The 22,296-nt window shown below is 43.4% G+C and overlaps 1 protein-coding gene across 1 annotated transcript in view; it reads left to right on the top strand.

Moving 5' to 3' along the window:
• The window catches only part of LOC139564680 (eukaryotic translation initiation factor 3 subunit E), a 48,844-nt gene that overhangs the window by 24,587 nt on the left and 1,961 nt on the right, over nucleotides 1–22,296 (top strand). Inside the window, exons 7-11 of the mRNA XM_071384422.1 lie at nucleotides 608–732; nucleotides 3,183–3,309; nucleotides 4,076–4,177; nucleotides 16,692–16,801; nucleotides 22,133–22,235. Of these exons, the coding sequence (XP_071240523.1) occupies nucleotides 608–732; nucleotides 3,183–3,309; nucleotides 4,076–4,177; nucleotides 16,692–16,801; nucleotides 22,133–22,235 (567 nt within the window). The remainder of the gene's footprint in view (nucleotides 1–607; nucleotides 733–3,182; nucleotides 3,310–4,075; nucleotides 4,178–16,691; nucleotides 16,802–22,132; nucleotides 22,236–22,296) is intronic.

Raw genomic sequence — 22,296 nt, 5'->3', positions numbered from 1 at the left:
GTAAATGCCCCACTTCTCAGAATTTGACACTGCACTTGGATTCCCTTACATAGATTCGACTCCCTTATTGACCGCTTTGGGTTTCAGCAAAGCGCTGTTGCGGCTTGATGCACCCCCCCCCCCCCCTTCAGTCTTGACTCCAGAGGAGCAGTTATGTGGATCTAGTTAGAATAAAAAAATTTATTGGATGGATAGCTGGGAAGGGCGCAGGGGTGCGGGCTCTGGCTTGGAAGGAGAACGTTTGGAAAGGAACAGAGACCTTGAGTAAAAAAAAAAATATATATATATATTTTTTTTTAAAGAACTTAACTGACTTGCCTAGTTAAATAAAATGTTAAGAACAAATTCTTACACTGTTCCTAGGCCGTCATTGTAAATAAGAATTTGTTCTTAACTGACTGCCTTGTTCAGGGGCAGAACGACAGATTTTTACCTTGTCAACTCGAGGATTCGATCTAGCAACCTTTCAGTTACTGGCCCAACGCTCTAACCATTAGGCTACCTGCCGCCCCTTAAAGTACTCTGAACTTTTTAATTGTCTTACAGTATACTGTGTTGTCACCTCAATCAGAAATAGTAAATAATGACATCTCTCTCTCCTGTCCAGTCGGTGAGCTCCCCCCTCCAGTCTCTTCAGCAGAGGACCTGGCTGATCCACTGGTCCCTTTTTGTCTTCTTTAACCACCCCAAAGGCAGAGACAACATCATTGAGCTCTTCCTGTATCAACCCCAGTAAGTATTTTCTTCTGACACACTGGAGTTCTTTATTAAAACACTGTTGGCTTATTTAGACCTGATGACTAACCCTCAACATATTGGCCTGTAGAAGCTGCCATCTCTACAGTCCAAGGCACAGTGTCTTCACTGATCCACACTAAACCCTTGAGTGACCCAAGAGGTGATTGTTAAAATGTGGCCTGCTGGCATCCTTGGTGGGGGGGTGGAAGGAAATGATCCCTAAAGAAGAGGCACAGTAGAGGGCTGAACCTTGGGCCCCAGGGTTTGCTGCTGGTCCAGGAGAGACCAAAAGTGGTTCCGCTGGCAGCCGCCTGGGTCAGTCCTTGCTTGATGTGTGAAAGTAGACTCGTTTTTATTAGACTTACTTGATTTAGAAAAAGAAGCCATTTACTCTTAATAACTTTGGGAAGGGGGCATCTTCAAAAACCTACTCTGGGTATTTTTTAAAGTGGTTTCAGTCCATTTTGTTTTTGTGTGGTCTATTTACTCTCGAAGCAGCAAGTTAATCCATGTGTAGTGCAGATCCCAAACTATGCACTGCATAAAATGTACACATAATACACCCCCCATTCTGATTGCCGGTTGGTGTAATTGAACCAATTTTTGTAGTCATCTGAAAGTATGACATGCCACCATAGCAGATAGGGTTGTCTGGTTCTCTTGAGTTTTACTTAAATTAGAAACTAATTCAGATGATGAAGGAAAGGCTGCCCAATAATTATGCATGAAAAGCTCACACAAAGCATCTGTTTTGGACAACCTGAGGGAGTTGTATGTGCGTCGCAATTACCCAGTCAAGAAACCACTTATTCCACAGTGAGGCTTGGCCTCATTCCCTCACCTCTTGATCATTACTTCCTTTGGCCAATGTTGGTGACCAGTGGCTAGGCCTTAGTTTAATGTTTGACCTCTGTTAACCCCACAGTCAGCAGAAGTTGCACCAGGCCTTCCTAGTTTGTGTTATTGAAAACATCTACTGAGTTCAAGGGCGCTCGTGGTGAGAATATTGTCATGCAATGATCTACGATGTAGGTGCAAAGGGGGGAAATTAATACTTTAGTAATGCTATCCAAGCCCTCGCAGTTGGTTCAGAGTTTCACTTGCTTTACATTATTCAATCAGTCTCAGATGGACAATAAAATTGTAACTTCTCTCCCTCTACCCCTCATCTCCATCCTCTCCTCTTGACTCACACACACTTGCGCGTGCGCGCACACACACACACACACACACACACACACACACGGGGTCTAAATCGTTTTGATTTTGAAACTCATTCTTGGTTCAATTCTTGTGAAGCGTCCTCTGCAACCAGTATAGCGACGTTGTTGTTCCCTCAGATGCCAAAATGATTAGGTCCCGTAAGTGGGGTAGGGTGAAGGTTACATTATCTTTTTTTCCTCACAGCTATTCCCAGATATGACTGCATGACTCTCACGCAGGGTTGCTTGCTATTGGAGACCCCCTGGAGAGAGAGTAGGTGTAAGTTAATCAGGAACAGAGCATGGCTTGTTGTGGTCTGCCACTGAGTCCGACAACTGCAAAGGGAGAGGAAAGGGGGCTTCTCTAACCAGGTTGATGATCGCTCACTGACTAGCCCGCCTGCTCGCTGCTGATTTCAGACGGCAACATCACAAGTGCCAAAGGCCCCCTTGTCCCTTTAATTGTTACAACTAATTAAACCGTTGTCTGCGGCGTTCCCTCCTCGCTCTGAACAACATGTGTTCCTCCGTCCTAATCTGAGAGCTGAAGGGGTCGGAATTGGCAATTTGGTCGGCGGAGGACGATTGTGGGGGGGGTCAATGATAGCTGTTCAGATAAGGATGAAGAGAAGTTATACAGTTAACACTCCTTTTGACAAGGAATGGGGGGGGTGCAATTTTTTTTCTTTCACTGATGCTTGTTGGGAAAGGACTTGAAACACTGTCTGCAGAGTAAGAATGTTGTCTAATGTTCTAATCGGCTTCTAACAAGGCCCTCTCTCGTGCTCAGCCCTTAGCAAGTTGACCTGTGGCTGAAAAACAAGGCCCTGAAGGATAGGGTTTCAGCTACTGGGCAGATCCCCTGCTCAGTGATCTGTGTCTACTGCAGAGGCCAGGGTTTCCTTTCCTTCAGTCCGATTATACAGGGGTAATGAAAGGGAGTGCTTAAACCTATGTCATGCGGAGAATGCACTATTACGGACATATCTGTTTGGTCGATAAGGTCAGACGTCCTAAATGCCATGAGCCTAATTGCTAAGTTACTTGCGTACATAAATAGACCTTTATGCCCTTAAACTGTGTGTTGGTGTATGCATAGGTTTATCAACTTTGTATAGCCTTCACCTCCATAAAAATCAACTCGCATCATGGGCCATTGCTTTTTTGCCATGTAGTTCCTCCAGTACTGTTAAGACCCCTGATCATTTGTTCTTGTTGTGACCTTTGTTTTTGTCATTTCAGGTACCTCAATGCCATTCAGACCATGTGCCCACACATTCTGCGTTACCTGACCACAGCTGTCATCACAAACAAAGACGTTCGCAAGCGGCGGCAGGTCCTGAAAGATCTGGTCAAGGTCATACAGCAGGTAAAAAAATCTGAACACATTCCTTACCCCAATTTCTCTGAACACATTTCCTACTAAGTTTCTCTCACCTTTTGGACAGTAACGTGTTAGCCAACCTTAGTTGTCAGTGTAGGTTTGGCATTTTGACACAAGATGTCACCAACTATTAGGGAAAGGGGGGGATACCTAGTCAGGTGTACAGCTGAATTCCTTCAACTGAAATGTTTTCTGCATTTATCCCAACCCCATTTAAAGTCCAGAGAAACCACACATCTATGAGCAATGCAAGGCCTTGGCTGATAGAGTATACTCTATCAGATCTGGTCCTGGCTAGAGAGGTCTTGAACCCATTACATTTGATAAATGGCAGCAGACGGTCTGATTGTAGAGTACCGATTTCTTCCCCGACCCAACATTGGTAGCTTCTTCAGAGATCAATGGCTCTGAAAGCTAAATAAGCGCTGTCTCGGTGGGCTCTGTGTGATCACTAAAACATGTGCTCGATGCTTGTTCTGTCTTTTGGGTCTTCTTGGGTCTCTCCCCGCTACCATGGTTTGGAACTGTTTAGGGGACTTTTTGAATCTGCTTTTATTCACTGCCTTGTAAATTCTAGTATTTGGTTAGCCATGTTTCTCCACATTTGGCTTTTTTATTTTTAGTAGTGGGTTGGCGACATGCCGCCTTGCCTGTCGAGATAACCTGTGCTATTTCCACTGCTGAAAAACAGCTAGCACACACAGGCATGTGCAAATTGTTAGAATGTGTTGTGTTTTCTTTTCATTCCCAGGAGTCCTACACCTACAAAGATCCCATCACAGAGTTTGTGGAGTGCCTGTATGTGAACTTTGACTTTGACAGCGCTCAGAAGAAACTGAGGGAGTGTGAGTCGGTAAGTCCCAGTAGACCCCCCCCCCCCCCCCCCCGCACGCACCCACCCATCAATTTGCAATAGATTGTGAATAATTTCGCCTTTTCAGACTTCGGTTTTAAAAGTTTAACAGAACTCTATATATTCCTTGGTTTACAGAGGGATTTGGATTAGCCAACCAGCCCTCCCAACGTTCCCTTGTAGCTAGCACAGAAGGAAACACCATTAGGGATCATGCAAGATTGGCTGACCTTTCTCACAGCATTGGACTTGACCATTTTTTTTAATACATGGGGCCATACATAATGGCCGATGGTAGAATTGCAGTAGGTCACTTGGGTAATACAGAAGTCCTCTGGGAAACCCTATGACTCATTGGTCTGGCCAGATTTTTATGATGGCCTGTAATTGTCCATCAGCCTGGTAGTTAACAGTAAAAGCTTTTATAAGCAAAGGTCTATGCAGGGGCGTTCAGACACTCATTTAAGAGATGTGTCATAGACAGTTGTTGTGATAATTTATTTCCATTTTGGTTTGTAATGGCTTGATGTGTACTGCCATTGAAGTAACTGTAGTGCATCAGCTAAAAATAAAGGCTGCATTACCAGCAATGCCTTCGTCCATCTAGGCCAAGTTCTCAGTGACAAAACGAGGTAATAACAAGCCGTGGAAAAAGATCTGGGTGTGTTGTGAGGATCAGGTGACGAGTGGCTTATCTGCCCTTGCCTTCCGTCCTGCTAACTGTTCAATCGCTGGAAAATAAATGGGACGAGCTGAAAGCACATGTCCTACCAATAGGACATTGAAAACTGTAATATCTTACGTTTCACCGAGTCGTGGCTGAACGGCGACATTACGAACATACTAGCGGGTTATACACTCCATCGGCAGGACAGAACAGCAGCCTCTGGTAAGACGCGGGGCAGAGGCTGACGCATATGTGAACAGCTGGTGCACGATATCTAAGGAAGTCTCGAGGTTTTGCTCGCCTGAGGTAGTGGTCTACAGCTTATCATGAGATTCTCGATCTACCTAGAGAGTATATCTGTATTTTTCGTAGCTGTCTACATACTAGAGGTCGACCGATTAATCGGAATGGCCGATTAATTAGGGCCGTTTTCATATCAATTGGAAATCGGTAATTTTGGATGCCGATTTTGCCGATAAAATTAATTTAATTTCGTTTTTTAACACCTTTATTTAACTAGGCAAGTCAGTTAAGAACACATTCTTATTTTCAATGATGGCCTAGGAGTGGTGGGTTAACTGCCTTGTTCAGGGGCAGAACGACAGATTTTTACCATGTCAGCTCAGGGATTCAATCTTGCAACCTTACGGTTAACTTGTCCAACGCTCTAACCACCTGCCTCACGAGGAGCCCACCTGTTACGCGAATACAGTAAGAAGCCAAGGTAAGTTGCTAGCTAGCATGAAACTTATCTTATAAAAAGCAATCAATCATAATCACTAGTTATAACTACACATGGTTGTTGATATTACTAGTTTATTTAGCATGTCCTGCGTTGCATATATGCGGTGCGCATTCGCGAAAAAGGACTGTCGTTGCTCCAACGTGTACCTAACCATAAACATCAATGCCTTTTCTTAAAATCAATACACAGAAGTATATATTTTTAAACCTGCATATTTAGCTAAAAGAAATCCAGTTTAGCAGGCAATATTAACCAGATGAAATTGTCACTTCTCTTGCGTTCATTGCACGCAGTGTCAGGGTATATGCAACAGTTTGGGCCACCTGGCTCATTGCGAACTAATTTGCCAGAATTTTACGTAATTATGACAGAACATTGAAGGTTGTGCAATGTAACAGGAATATTTAGACTTATGGATGCCACCCGTTAGATAAAATACGGAATGGTTCCGTATTTCACTGAAAGAATAAACGTTTTGTTTTCGAGATGATAGGTTCCGGATTCGACCATATTAATGACCTACGGCTCGTATTTCTGTGTTATGTTATAATTAAGTCTATGATTTGATAGAGCAGTCTGACTGAGCGATGGTAGGCACCAGCAGGCTCGTAAGCATTCATTCAAACAGCACTTAAGTGCTTTTGCCAGCAGCTCTTCGCAATGCTTCAAGCATTGGGGTGTTTAAGATTTCAAGCCTATCAACTCCCGAGATTAGGCTGGTGTAACCGATGTGAAATGGCTAGCTAGTTAGCGGGGTGCGCGCTAATAGCGTTTCAAACGTCACTCGCTCTGAGACTTGGAGTGGTTGTTCCCCTTGCTCTGCATGGGTAACGCTGCTTTGAGGGTGGCTGTTGTCGATGTGTTCCTGGTTCGAGCCCAGGTAGCGGCGGGGAGAGGGATGGAAGCTATACGGTTACACTGGTAATACTAAAGTGCCTATAAGAACATCCAATAGTCAAAGGTATATGACATACAAATTGTATAGAGAGAAATAGTCCTATAATTCCAATAATAACTACAACCTAAAACTTCTTACCTGGGAATATTGAAGACTCATGTTAAAAGGAACCACCAGCTTTCATATGTTCTGAGCAAGGAACATTAGCTTTCTTACATGGCACATATTGCACTTTTACTTCTCCAACACTTAGTTTTTGCATTATGTAAACCAAATTGAACATGTTTCATTATTTATTTGAGGCTAAATTGATTTTATTGATGTATTAAGTTAAAATAAGTGTTCAGTATTGTTGTAATTGTCATTATTACAAACAAACAAAAAATTGCCCGATTAATCGGTATCGGCTTTTTTGGTCCTATCGGTATCGGCGTTGGAAAATCATAATCGGTCGACCTCTACTACATACCACCACAAACCGATGCTGGCACTAAAACTGTGCTCAATGAGGGGTAGAGCTGCCGCTTTCAAGGGTAGAGCTGCCGCTTTCAAGGGTAGAGCTGCCGCTTTCAAGGGTAGAGCCTTTAGAAGCTTTTGATAGGCTAATTGACATCATGGGAAAATCTAAAGAAATCAGGTAAGACCTGATCAGGTAGACCTCCAAGTCTGGTTCATCCTTGGGAGCAATTTCCAAACGCCTGAAGGTACCACGTTGATCTGAAGAAACAATGGTACGCGAGTATAAACACCATGGGACCACGCAGCCAACATACCGCTCAGGAAGGAGACGCGTTCTGTCTCCTAGAGATTAATGTACTTTGGTGCGAAAAGTGCAAATCAATCCCAGAACAACAGCAAAGGACCTTGTGATGATGCTGGAGGAAGCCGGTACAAAAGTATCTATATCCAGTCTTATATCGACATAACCTGAAAGGCCGCTCAGCAAGGAAGAAGCCTCTGCTCCAAAACCGCCATAAAAAAGCCAGACTACGGTTTGCAACTGCACATGGGGACAAAGATGGTACTTTTTGGAGAAATGTCCTCTGGTCTGATGAAACAAAAATAGAACTGTTTGGCCATAATGACCATTATTATGTTTGGAGGAAAGGGGGGACGCTTGCAAGCCGAAGAATACCATCCCAACCGTGACGCACGGGGGTGCTTTGTTGCAGGAGGGACTGGTGCACTTCACAAAATAGATGGCATCATGAGGAAAAAGGGAAGTTATGTGGATATATTGAAGCAACATCTCAAGACATCAGTCAGGAAGTTAAAGCTTGGTCGCAAAAGGGTCTTCCAAATGAACAATGACCCCAAGCATACTTCCAAAGTGTGGCAAAATGGCTTAAGGACAACAAAGTCAAGGTATTGGAGTGGCCATCACAAAGCCCTGACCTCAATCCTATAGAAAATTTGTGGGCAGAACTGAAAAAGCGTGTGCGAGCAAGGAGGCCTACAAACCTGGCTCAGTTACACCAGCTCTGTCAGGAGGAATGGGCCAAAATTCACCCAACTTGTTGTGGAAGGCTACCCAAAACGTTTGACCCAAGTTAAACAATTTAAAGGCAATGCTACCAAATACTAGTTGAGTACATCGAAACTTCTGACCCATTGGGAATGTGATGAAATCAATATTTCTCTATTATTCTGACATTTCACATTCTTAAAATGGTTTTAATCCTAACTGACCTAAGAGAGGGATTTTTTTTTTAACGAGGATTAATTGTCAGGAATTGTGTAACTGAGTTTAAATTTATTTGGCTAAGGTGTATGTAAACAGCTGACTTCAACTGTATATACCAGGCGACGTCAGGAAGGCCATAAAAATTCAGACTCCAGCCACCCTAGTCATACACTATTCTCTCAGCTAACGCACGGAAAGCGGTACCAGAGCGCCAAGTCTAGGTACAAGAGTCTCCTAAAATAGCTACTACCCCCAAGCCATGAGACTCCTGAGCAGCTAATCAAATGGCTACCCAGACTAATTTCATTGCCCCCCCCTATTTATGCATAGTCACTGAAATAACTCTACCTACATGTACATATTACCTCTCCACCGTTGCCCCCCTCACATTGACATTGACTCTGTACCGGTACCTCCTGGTATATAGCCCCACTATTATTTACTGCTGCTCTTTAATTAGTTACTCTTCTCTTACTTTGTTTTGTTGATATTTTCTTAAATGCGTTGTTGGTTAAGGGCTTGTAAGTATGCATTTCACTGTAAGGTCTACACCTGCTCGGCGCGTGTGACACACAATTGTATTTGAAGCCAGCTGTTCGTCAGAGGTATTGGCTCGTGGTGGACTGCAAAGATGACGCTTTCAAAACTTACAAAAATGACTCTCTGGCTTACTCCAACCCACCACTTTGTGATAGGTCAAATTAAATGGTGGGCGGGTTACTGGTGGTTGCTGCTTTTAGCGTAACTCTTCACTAGTGCAGACTGTAGTAGGTGGTGGACTTATTTCATCTCTGCATACCAATCTCTGGTTTATGATCACACACACAGTTTCCATAAGGATTGATGGCGTTCTTCTTTCATGTTACTGTAGCTGGTTATTTGCCTCTAGGTAGAGCTAGCTAGAAATGAACTGGATTTAAGTTAGCTGCTGACTAGACCGCGTGTGCATGCGCCATCATGCGCATGTTGATAAAAGGGTAAACGGAGTTTGTTTCTAGTCATCTCTCCTCCTTCAGGCTTCATCTTTGGACTTTATATGGCAATTGGCAACCGACTTTGAATAACATGTATGTGTACATTTACTTTGCAGCGCACGCGATTTGAGCGGTGTGGTCAGCATGTTAGCTTAACAAAACCAAACAAGTCTGGTCGCTTAAGTTCATTTGTTTATTTCAAGAAATTATTAAATATCATGTAGGTGAAAAGTTGACTGGCTAGCTAGTAGTGCTGTCAACTCTCACCAACAGAAACTAATGCATAACACCAATTGTTCACAACACCATCTACTGTATTGGAGTGTCCCAGACACAAACTCAACTTGGAAGCTCTGTGTGTGCGTGTATACTGGAAAAAATATAAAGGCAACAATTTTACTGAGTTACATTCCATATAAGGCAATTGAAATACATTCATTAGGCCCTTATCTATGCCTTTCACATGACTGGGAAGGGGCGCATCCATGGGTGGGCCTGGGAAGGCATAGGCCCACCCACTTGCCCAGCCAATCAGAATGTATTTTTCCCCACAGAAGGGCTTTATTACAGACAGAAATACTCCAGTTTCATCAGCTGTCTGGGTGGCCAGTCTCAGGCGATCCCACAGGTGGAGAAAGTGGAGGTCCTGGGCTTGCGTGGTTACACGTGGTCTGCGGTTGTGAGGCTGGTTGGAGGGGCTTATGGTAGAGAAATGAACATTACATTCTCTGGCAACAGCTCTGGTGGACATTCCTGCAATCAGCATGCCAAGTGCGCACTTCCTCAACTTGAGACATCTGTGGTGTTGTGTGGCACAACTGCACATCTTAGTGGCCTTTTCTTGTCCCCAGGAAAAAGTGCACCTGTGTAATGATCATGCTGTTTAATCATCTTCTTGAAATGCCACACCTGTCAGTTGGATGGATTATCGTGGCAAAAGAGATGTTCACTAACAGGGATGTTAAAAAAAATGTGCACATAATTTGAGAAGCTTTTTGTTTGTATGGAACATTTCTGGAATCTTTTTTTCAGCTTATGAAACATGACATTTTACATGTTTTATTTCTGTTAAGTGTAATTGGATTTGCAGGAAGGCTGTTTAATTTGTGCTAACTAGCCACAGACTTGAATGGAATTGAAGCCTGCGTTAAGAGTAGATTAGTTCTGCAAAATACTCTGAGGTACAAGGGAAGGCTCTTTGGCAAGAGGAATTACTTCTCTAGTACATGTGGATGGCAAGATTGAAACGCTCTACTTAATCTGTTCCCACCATGGCTGATTTTTAAGACCTTCGGCTCAAAATATTTCACTTTTATTTGATGTACGTTGTAGAACACAAACAAAGATGGCTCCTTGCATCAACAGAAGGCTTCAGTTGTAGTGAAAGCAATTTTAGAAAGGATGCAGTTTGTAGACAAAAAGTTGTATGCAATTGAGTGTCTCTCCTTTTGTAGCAAAACTCGACTACTATAAGTGTCCATGCTAATACGTGAAGATATTCCATTTAGTTATCTTCAGGATTGGTGGGTCCCCTGTGGGACGGTTGAGCTAACATAGGCAAATGCGATTTAGCATGAGGTTGTAAGTAACAAGAGAATTTCCCAGGATGTAGACATATCTGATATTGGCAGAAAGCTTAAATTCTTGTTAATCTAACTGCACTGTCCAATTTACAGTAGCTATTACAGTGAAGGGATACCATGCTATTGTTTGAAAATGGTGCACAGTTTTGAAAAAAGTTATTTAATAAACAAATTATGCACATTTGGGAAATCTTGACATTATGAACAAATGCAATGGTTCATTAGATCAGTCTGAAACCTTTTACACACTGCTGCCATCTAGTGGCCAACATCTAAATTGCACCTGGGCTGGAATAATACGTTATGGCATTTCTCTTTTGATTTCAAAGATGATGGTAGAAAAAAAATATACGTTTTTTTTCTTGTCTTTTACCAGATCTAATGTTAAATTTTTCTACATTCCTTTCACATTTCCACAAACTTCAAAGTGTTTCCTTTCAAATGGTACCAAGAAAATGCATTTCCTTGCTTCAGGGCCTGAGCTACAGGCAGTTAGATTTGGGTATGATATTTTAGGCAACAAAAAAAATTCTCCTTAAGATGATATAATATTTCTTAGTATGATGAGACTGAGTTGGACAACTGTGGCCAAGTAAGGAAAAAGCATCAATGGTTATTTGAATCAGAAGCTAGCTGCCCTTTCAGGGAATTTCTGGGAGTAGTTCTGTTAAACGTATCACTCAGTTCAGAATCATCAAGAGTTTAGGTGGAAGACTAATCCACTCAGATTGAAATGCTGTAAAATAACACTAGTATGAACTAGTAATACGTTGGTATTAAGATTTCCTAGGTTTGAGTGCAGACAATGTCCCTGTGAACATATTTACAACTTGCGGTTTGTTTCATCTACTTCTAACATAGGTCAGATGTTTAATTGTGCCTACATTTGTCATCTGTCATTTAGGGTAAATTTGTGGTTCTTTAATTTACTGATGAGGGGCTGGACAGGTTCTGGAGACCCAATCACTGGACAGGAATCAGGTTTGGAGACTAACCAGGTGTGCTAATTGGTGCAGTGCCCTGGGTATATTCTCTGAAACCCAATCTCCCAGCTTCATTCTTTGCATACATGAGTCTAATTGAGATTTCCCAAATGATTTGATAATTTGGACCTGCTGAGAAATAAAAGGCTGAACTTTGGGCTATTTGGCCCCCTTCATCTTTGCTTCTTGACAATAAACACTCTGAATGAAAAACATCTGGCCTGATCAAATGGCTCTCACAGAAGTAAATTATGTCAGCGGTTTACTGAAGCTCCCATTTCATCCTAATCTATTTTTAAGCTAATATAAAGAGCCTCTAGCTCCCCCAGTCTTTCTTAACGAATGAGGAACCTATAACTAAACTAATTTGTGAAGATTCATTTTTTTATTTGCTAGTTTTTATCTGCCTAATCTGTGCTCGGACAGAAAGTATCCAAAGCACTGCCTCAAACTGATCTTTCCTGTGCAAATGCCTCAGCGGGGGGTGGCAGCAGTCGCTAAATGACATACTACCAACAATATTGTAACTGTATCCCATTTCAGAAAAGACCTTACGCGCCCTCAATCACCAAGCTTGTTGAACACTCGTGCACTTTTGAAGAGCCCTGTAGGTTGGTCTCGACTTCCCTGCTTGGGGTCTTGTTTACAGAGACTCCATGTGGTTGGAGCAGATGCTGCTCTGTGTTACTACTCAGGTTGTAGACCAGTTCTCCTCGAGGTGCTTTAGCAGCATTGTCTTGGGAGTAGTGTCCTGTCAGTCTTCTCAGAGCAGGCCCAGCACACACATACCTTAATCTTTTCGCACAAGACTATCTCCAATGGTCGCCCTGTTTTTTTTATTACTAGAATTTTTTATTTAATAAAAAAAATGTATGCGCATGATGTCAATGTACTCACTGTACCAAAAAGTGATGTCTTATGCAACAGGACAGTTAACTTGCGCTGCCTGCTAATTATCTATAGGCTATGTTTCAACTTGTCAATTTCAAATTATTTTCTAACAGTTTGACTTGAAGTGTGTTAATGAGTTCACATAAGTAGCCCATTTCACTGTTACAATTTGTGTTTGAGGCTTTACTGAGCCAGACAACTTCTCTTCGAGAGCCCAAGCACTTCCCCAGTGTTTCCCCAGATCAAGGATCAAGACCTTGCGCATCTCTAGTTAGAACAGGCCTTGCACGGCCTCCCGAGTAGCGCAGTGCTTGAGGCATCACTACAGAACCGGGTTCAATTCCAGGCAGTCTCAGCTGGGCCGTGACTGGGAGACCCATGAGGTGGTGCACAATTGGCCCAGCGTCGTTAGGCTAGGGTTTGGCCCAGCTGGATTTTCCTTGTTCCATCGCGCTCTGGCTACTCCTTGTGGCGGGCAGGGCGCCTGCAAGATGACACAGTCGCCAGCGTGACAGCGTTTCCTCCTACACATTGGTGCGGCTGGGTTAAGCGAGCAGTTTGTCAAGAAGCAGTGTGGCTTGGCAGAGTCGTTTTTCGGAGGACGCATGGCTCTCGACCTTCACTGCAACTCCCCTGCAGACGATGGGACAAGACTGTAACTACCAATTGAGGAGAAGGGGTAAAAAAGACCAGGCCAAACTTTTTTCCCCCTGGCACATTTTCTGGCTGGCCCATGAATTGCCTTCATTGTTTTCCTTATAAATAATAACTTTGGACATGTGCGTTCCTATCAAAGTGCCTTATTTTCTGTATATCATGTTGTCGTTTCTTCTAGCATACTGTATGTATGGAGTCTAATGTGTTTCTTGTTTTGTTCACATTTTCTCCTTGTGCTCACCAGAGATATGGTAAATTTTTTAAGTCTGTTAGGTCGCAAACTAAAGTTTTTTTTTTTTTTTTTTTTCTGCCCCTGAACAAGGCAGTTAACCTCTCTTGGGTACGTGAGACGTTAGCGTCCCACCTCTTCAACAGCCAGTGAAACTGCTGGGCGCCAAATTCAAATACAGAAATATTCATTATAAAAATTCAGAAAACAAAACATATTTTACATAGGTTTAAAGATGAACTTCTTGTGAATCCAACCACAGTGTCAGATTTAAAAAATGCTTTACGGCGAAAGCATACCTTACGATTATTTGAGAACATAGCCCACTAGACAAATCATTACAAACAGTAACCAGCCAAGCAGAAGAGTTACACAAGTCAGAAATAGAGAAAATGAATCCCTTACCTTTGATCTTCATATGGTTGCACTCAGCAGACATTCATTTACTCAATAAATGTTCCTTTTGTTCGATAAAGTGTTGCTATATCCAAACACCTCAGTTTTGTTCGCATTTTCTTCAGTAATCCACAGGCTAAAACGCAGACAAAACATCTAAATTGTATCCATAAAGTTAATAGAAACATGTTAAACGATATTCAATCCTCAAGTTGTTTTTAGCCTAAATAATCGATAATATTTCAACAGGACACTAACGTCGTCAATTTAAAAGGTAAACAAGAAAGGCACTCTCTCTCGGTCTCGCGCATGAAAAAGCTCTGTGACACTTTAGGGTCCACTCATTCAGCCTGCTCTTACTTCCTCATTTTTCAGAATACAAGCCTGAAACAATTTCTAAAGACTTGACATCTAGTGGAAGGCATAGAAACTGCAATTTGAGTCCTAAGTCAATGGATACTGTAATGGCATTGAATAGAAAACTACAAAACCATTTCGCCTGCCAAATCAGTTCTGTTATACTCAGTCACTATTGTAACAGTTTTGGAAAATTTAGAGTTTTCTATCCAAATCTACCAGTTATATGCATATCAAATCTTCTGGGCCCGGGAAGCAGGCAGTTTAAACTGGGCATGCATTTCATCCGAATGCTGCACCCTACCCTAGAGAAGTTAACCATTGTTCCTAGGCCGTCATTGTACATAAGAATTTGTTCTTAACTGACTTGCCTAGTTAAATAAAGGTAACCAAACATTTTGGAATGCGTTTGGATGATGAAGTTCGCATTTATCTTATCGTAAATAAGATTTTGTTAACTTTAACTTGCCTGGTTAAATAAAAAATATATATTTTACAATAAAGGTGAAATTGAGGTATACGGTTGAAGATCTTTATTTCCCATCGGTGCAAAACAATGTTTAGAATCTTTTCAGACAATGCTCTTTAGGCGTTTGTTGCGTCATACATTCAGTTGCTACTGTCCCGATCACGTTTTTGCCGTGGTTCGCTGCAGGGACCACTCAACAATTATCACATATGTGATCTTACACGCCAAAGGGTAAATCGGAGCGCGCTCCGTTCACACACAGGACCGCCTGTCTGTCGAGGTGGGTGGTTGTGCAACAGTTAAGCTGCTGCACCTTAAGTGCATTAAGTGTGATGGGTCTGCAAACATTTTCACAAAATGGGCTCATTTGAAAGCAATAAAGGCAAGGGGATTTTGCAGACAGACACACGCCACGAAAAAACCTCATTCAATTTTGTGGAGTGATGGTTGAGAGGTAGAAAGATATTCCATTGGGGATGGGCCTTCGTCTTGAGCATGTGTAATGCATCAGTTTGGAGTCATCGAGGAGAGAACAAAAGGGTTACATTACTCTGGGTGATACCCAACTATTTACTGATTGTTGTAACAGTCAGATATCGGTGTTGTTTTCCAACTCCCATGTCTTCACGGCAACCTTCAACAGTGAGTAGAAATTGATTTGAAAGGAAGTGGGAAATCCAGTCTTATTTGAATGCACCCCCTGTCATGTAAGTAAGCGCCTGTGTTTGTCTCCTTGCAGGTCCCCCCCCCTCCCAGCTGGAATCGCTGTCAGATGTTGGCAACTTTTGCATGTTGAAGAAAGCGGGGGGGGGGGGGGGGGCCTACCAAGTTTAGCTCATCAGATTGTGCATAAAAGGTCACTTCTAGCCCTTTCAAAACTTGTTTGAGGATCTTGGGCTGAATCCCAGATGACACTGATTAGGACACTTAGCAGTTCAAAGTTTATCATGCCTAGATAAGCGTTGTCGTTGCTGAAATGTGGTGTTGCCTGATAGCGCCATGTAATTGGGTTTTCTTCAAGCAGAAATAGAGGGTGAAAACAGCTCTCTAAGCATACAAAGAGTTGTGAGTTCTTGGAGAACTTTTGAAAACTGAGGTCTGTGACGTGAACCTAGTACTCGAGAGTAGGAACGCAGTAATAACCACAAAGGAATGTAAAGCCTTTTGACCCATCATTTGAGTGCACAATGGGGTCATGAACACTTTAAGTAGAGCTGTCTTACTGCTCTTTTATGGCGGTGTAAACTTTTCAATTTTGCTGTAGCCCATCTGTCAGTGTAGCTAGCCCATGTGTTCTAATGTTGGGCAGAGGGTGTTCTTGCCCCTATGGTGGCTGTAGAACCCCTGAGAGTGTGGTGGTGTGTAAATTGGTTTCTCCCGCACTGCACAGTTGACCCTGCACCCCTGGGCACAGATGAACAGTGATAAGTCACAGCCACTGTGGTCAGTGGCTGGCTCCATTCTTGTCTCCCGTTTCTTGTGGAGGCAGCTGAATTAAAAGATTTGTGGTCGATTTTGGAGCACCCCGAGTGGCCTGGGAGTACTTTTTTGCAGATGGGGGTTTCTCCTTTTGAGGCTTTTGCCAAAGTAAATCGCTTGGTAACTTAAATGTGGTTAGAGCAAGACCCCCACCCCCCTTAACTCTGCATGTATGAAGAAAAATATAAATAATCCTTTCTTCTGCTCTATTTTAATTTGGCAGTGAATTGGGTTCCCCCACATTTTAATCGGGGCCTCAATCCCAAATAAGGACTGCAAGGGGGAAACCTGTTGCTGCTGCACTTTTATGGCTCTCCAGGGCCACTCAGTCAGAATCCAATCTTGATTGCGCTAATGAGTTTACGAAAAAGCTTAACATTCATTTAACTGTTTTACTTTCCTTAAACCCTGCAATGGTCTTTTATAGAAATGCATACACAGAGGCAAATAATCACTACAATATTTGTATTACTTAACTTTTATTTCCCACCATCTCTTCCAGGTGCTTGTGAATGACTTCTTCCTGGTGGCTTGCCTGGAGGACTTCATTGAGAATGCCCGTCTGTTCATCTTTGAGACTTTCTGCAGGATCCACCAGTGCATCAGCATCAGGTGAGACCAGGGAGTGATGCAAAGCACCAGTTGGGGAACTGACGGGAAGGACCTTGCAAGGGATCAGTCTTTGCTAGACCGTTGTTCGCCATCACTGTCCAAATGCTAAGATGTGCACCATGCACTACAGTGGCCAGCTCAGACTAGCTAAAGTACACAGGAAGGTCATGACAGTCTGTCACCAGCCAATGAGCTTGCTAAGCAGACCAGCTGCAGGAAGAGGGTGGATATGTGCAGTGATTACAGGAATGCCCCCCACAGATAAGCGTTTATTGCCCCTTTCCCCAGTCAAATACACTCACATCTCCACATACACATTTTAGGGATTAGTCAATGGGAGCTTTAACTGCTTCCTGGTTGTTCTGCTCACTAAACTTTTAAAGACCACCTCAGTGAGAGACCAAACCAAGGACAGGTTTCTCTCGGGGAGAGGTCAGGGTTTAGATCGGCTTTGACGGCTTTAGATTTTGCCAGCTGCTGATGCGGGGGAGAGAGGAACAGCGTAGCTCCACTTCTGAGTCGTCCTGGGTCAGGGTGGCTGGTGTTCAGAGGGTTCTGAAGTTCTCTCTTTCCCAAGCCTTGTTACATCCACTACAATAAATTTAACTTGGACTGTCACCAAAACAATACATTTAGTCAACGCTAATTATGGTGAGTATTAGGGGGGGGGGGGGGTAGTAATGGTCCACAATTAAGGATTTGGCTGCCTCTTGTGCATCAATTCTAGAAAATAACAAATGTATAGCTATACAGATTAGGCGCATCTAAGGCCCAGTCTACCATTAGCCTTCATCTTACTGTGGACTTCGCTCACTCTTCATTCTAGTCTGATATACTACTTTATTTTTACCTCACTGCTTTTAGTGTACACTGAACATTTGTACTTGTGGAAATGCATTTAGAAAGACATAGTTACTGTACTAAGGCAAAAATGGTAATACTCCAACTTTGAATGGGATATTTAGAATATGCTGTCATGGACATTGAATGGAAAGGGTGAATGAATTATAACTTTTGACAGAGCAATTATTGCACTGCCTGTTATACAGAGCTGTGGAGGTCTGTAGTCAAGGTTGAACCATGGAACACGATAGGGCTCTGTCGAAATCTCCAGTTGCAGATTGTCTGGAATTGATTAGGAGTCCCGGCTCTTTTTTTTGGCAGACTTGCTGCAATTGGATACATTTACTTGTTAAAGACCACAAAGGTTAGTGGTAACAGTAGGAAGTTGAATTGTGATGTTTCTCAATTTTTGTCCTGTGTTTGTACGTCTTTGTTAGCCGAGATTGTAAAGGAAAGGTAAAACAGAGCGGTCCTCGGCAGTGTCAGGGATTTCCGTGTTTATTTAAAGCTGCTGCGATGACGATGGACAGAACACGTAGTTTATTTTTGACAAACGCTCAAATTCCATGTCATTAGTCTGCTACCCAGAAGCCCTCTGCATCCAAGCATGGACTCGAATGAATCTGATCCCTGTTTTTAATGAGGACATTTTTACAGCTGTTGGCTATGAAGGTTTCACAGATATTTAGCTCGTTTTTTTTGCCCACGACATGGGACGAAAGTAGACTAGAAGTGCGGGTAATTGAGTTACTTTATGCAGAAAGGCTCATGTAATATAGGAAGCTGTGAAAATGTGCCCCCAGGATTTGAGCTTATGCTCCGTAATTGCATCCACATATCTTTTTGTCTAGACTTGGGTATGTTTTTACAATTTTTGATTTCTTTTTTTGGATTCACAAATGTAATATTACAATATTTGACTTTCTTGAATGTTGATAGCCAGTCTTATTTCTAACATTGACCTCAGATGGTACACTGTCCAGTGACTTTGTCAGTACGTACATAAGACCGAGCCCGTCAGCCGACACTGAAATGTGGCACATGGAAAGGTAGTGGACATCTTTTCCCATCACTCAAAATGTTTTCCTAACACTTAACTTCTCTGATAGTTGGAAATAGTATTGTTGTGTACTTGGATGTAAAATGGCAGTTTTTTCCACTTCACAATAGTCATTAGAAAGACCACGCGGTCATTTTCCGTTTTCCCGAAACAACATCTATTTTAATCAAGAAGCCGAAAGCGGGGGTCGTTCCAAATGGCTTGGAATCTCTTAATGCTATCATATGGTAGTGTTTAACAATGCATTCGTCTGAGCCCAGACACTTTAGAAGTGCCCCCTTCTTTTGGGAGTTTTCCCTCTCTAACAGTTATCCTGACCTCTCTCCCTGAGTGTGAGGGTGGCTGAGAGACTCACAGGAGTCCCCCCCCCCCCATCCCCCCCAGCCTGAAATTGAGTGCTGAGAAGCCAGTAAGGGGTTGAAATGCCCCCCCCCCCCCCCCCTTTCTCAAGGAACAGGGCTATGGCTGTGTAAAACAAAACCAGTGTAGAAGGCGTTCTAGTTGGCTTAAGGGTCAAGGGATATGTCAATAGTTGAGTTTGTAGGTCTAGCCCCCCATTTTCTGAAGTTCCAGGTTAAGATAAAAGTTGAGACCTGGTCTATAAAGGAGATAAAGCAGAGTCCTTTGTAAAATATGATCCATGAATGCGCTTCCCCAGGAAAGCATTGCCAGATTTCCCGTAATGAATTAGAGTAGGTTGTTCTCACTGAAGTTGTCCTGGGTGCATGCAGGGGCTGCCCTGGGCCTTTTGGGGCACTGCGCGTTTACTGTGGTATGCCTGGGGAGATCACATTCTGCAGGGGGTTAGGGCCGAGGTGAACTCGCCATGAGGAAACTGGGTCACATTTGTTTTGATCTCGGATCTGAGTCTGGTTTGACTGACATGTGCCCTCCACTTGATAGAGTCACCAAACGAACGCACTCTGCGTACCCCTCTGCGGCAGTCACACATCTCTTGGGTTACATTTTGAAACTGAACCGTGTTTATAGACCTACACCAGTCATTTTGCCCAAATTGGTGCGACCTGTGTCTCTCCTTTTTAGTGTTGATTCTGTCACTCCTGGATGGCAGACACATGTTAGCCATCATGACCTAAACTCACGTGAGTGGACAACTGACTTTTTTTGTATTTTTTTTCTCTTGTCGGGTCCTTCGTAATGAGCCGTAAGTGCAATTTTGTTTTCCGCAGCATTTGGCCGTAATTTAGTCATTTGAGTGCGAGTGACAGGTTGGTCGTGCCCCTTTCCACTCCTCCAGCCCGTGGGGATTCAACGTTAATCAATTCTTAACTGGTGTTTTTCTCTTCTGGTATCCACCTCCTTCAACAATGCTGTGGTGAAAGTGGTGATGGATCATCACGCTCTTGTTACTTGGAATCCCCCGAGGCACTGCCTCTATGCTGAGGTAATGCTGTTTATTATTTGTTTTTTTGTCTTTTTTGAGCCCCTTCCAGACACTGATGTAATTTCAACCCCCTCCGTACGTAGTTTTGCTGCTACTTTCAAAAAAGATGCCAAGCTGGGTCAGAGAGGGGCGAGAATGTGTTTTTGCTGTCGGGCCTTGAGGTAAGGCAAACATTATCCCAAATGAGGTTATTTCCAAATGGGAATTTACGAGGGAGAATGTCTTGAAGAAGTCAGCGTTTGGGAAGTGACCGTTGAAACGGTCCTGCTGGTATTGGCAACTATTGTGGACTGGGTCTGATCCAATAGCGAGAGGTGGTTTGGCGTGGCGAGGGTCTGGCATACTCACAGGTCTGTCTCTCCGATCTCCGTGGGGGAGAAGAAACTTGATTAATGGAGCAGGAAATTATAATTAGTGGGGTGCACTTTTCATACAGTCCTCATAACCCCACGGTCAATGCACACACACTATCTGTTGTTGAACGAGTGTATTAATGAGGTTCGTTCAAAGGTGTGTTCGAGAGGTGTGTGTTAGGTGACTGGGCTGTGGGATGAGAAGGAACTAGCTATACTACTTGTGGTGGAGGAGATGGGTATATTTATAGGCCCCTAATATGAAATGGGGGAACAGCAGGAAATGTCGGGCGGGCGGGAAGGAGTGGGTCTAGAGGGTAGTAGTAGTATCAAGGGGGTTTAGTTATTTTCAAAGCCGCAAGAGAGGCCTGCTGCACTGGAAAAGGCTTTGGATCAAAGAGGGCCAGGCGCCCACCACCTCCCTCTCTCCCTCGGTGACACATCCATGTCCCACCGCTCTATCAAAGAGCTCCACGGCAGCAACCTGGCTTTCATTTTGGGACAGTAGCAGGTCCCGCTCTGTCACGGCAGGCTCTGGGCCAGGTGGGGTGAACGTAAGTGTGTGTCCAGGAGAGAACATCAAAGAGTAAAGTGACTGGCTAGGGAGAGAAACCGGGATTCCCACTGACTCCTCTAATTGCGTTAGCCTGGGGAGTCATGCAATCTTCTGTTCTAGTTCATGTAAGATCATTTGCGCATGTTCCCCTGATCCGGTATCTTTGACATGTCATTGTATTTTACTTTATAGGCCTTTTAGCCTAAGAATGTGTATGACTTGGTAATGTATTAGCAATGTCCTGTTAGCTTTGTTACAGTCCTAATGCAGCCCATTCGTCATATTTAGTAGTGTAGCAAGTGTAGAGGTATGGCATCAGACCGCCACTGAAAAGGATTGTCATATACACGAAGTGTACCAAACATTAGGAACACCTTCTTGCTATACGGTTGCACCCCCCCTTTGCCCTCAGAACAGCCTCAATTCATCAGGGCATGGAGTCCACTAGGTTTCAAGTGTTCCACAGGGATGCTGGCGCATGTTGACTCCGATGCTTCCCACAGTTGTCAAGTTGGCTGGATGTCCTTTGGATGGTGGACATTTCTTGATGCTCACGGGAAACTGTTGAGGTTGAAACCCAGCAGGGTTGCGGTACTTGACATACTCAAACCGGTGCACCTGCTACCATAAAAAAAAAAAAAAGTGAATAATCTTTAACACGTCTCCATCTACACTGAGTTGAAGTGGATTTAACAAGTGACTTCAATAAGAGATCATAGCTTTCACCTGGTCAGTCTGACAATGAAGGAGCATGTTATGTACACTGTGTAATCTTTGCTTTTCTGATGTGTGGTCTTTTCTGCTGTTTGCTTCAGTACATTAGAGGCTATACCCAACTTTTGCCCCTGGGCTATAATGGGCCAAAAAGGGTCCCCTGAAGGGACAAATATTGCCCAGAAATGACCTCATTGGGCAGAGGGGTACACCTTCCCACGCCCCAGTTGATTAATGTGATGATGTGGTGTGTATATGAACTATATAGACAAAACTCAGGCCACATTTTTCTTTAAACAATTAGCAACTTAACTTCTCTACCGCCTATTTAATCGGAGGACACGTGTGTATTGTTCCACTCGCCTTCTAAAAATCCTGTTTCTCCTCTGCTCCTCCTCAGCATGCTGGCAGACAAGCTGAACATGACCCCCGAGGAGGCGGAGAGATGGATTGTCAACCTTATCCGCAACGCCAGGCTGGATGCCAAGATAGACTCCAAACTGGTAAGACTGACGCCCTGTCTGTCTGCCTCGACAATCAATGACCTCTGCTCCCACGCAATTG

The sequence above is a fragment of the Salvelinus alpinus genome, chromosome 35 (assembly GCF_045679555.1).
Source record: "Salvelinus alpinus chromosome 35, SLU_Salpinus.1, whole genome shotgun sequence".
Classification (NCBI taxonomy): domain Eukaryota; kingdom Metazoa; phylum Chordata; class Actinopteri; order Salmoniformes; family Salmonidae; genus Salvelinus; species Salvelinus alpinus.
The sequence above is the reverse complement of the archived record's forward strand: the minus strand, read 5'-3'. Positions and strand labels throughout refer to the sequence as shown.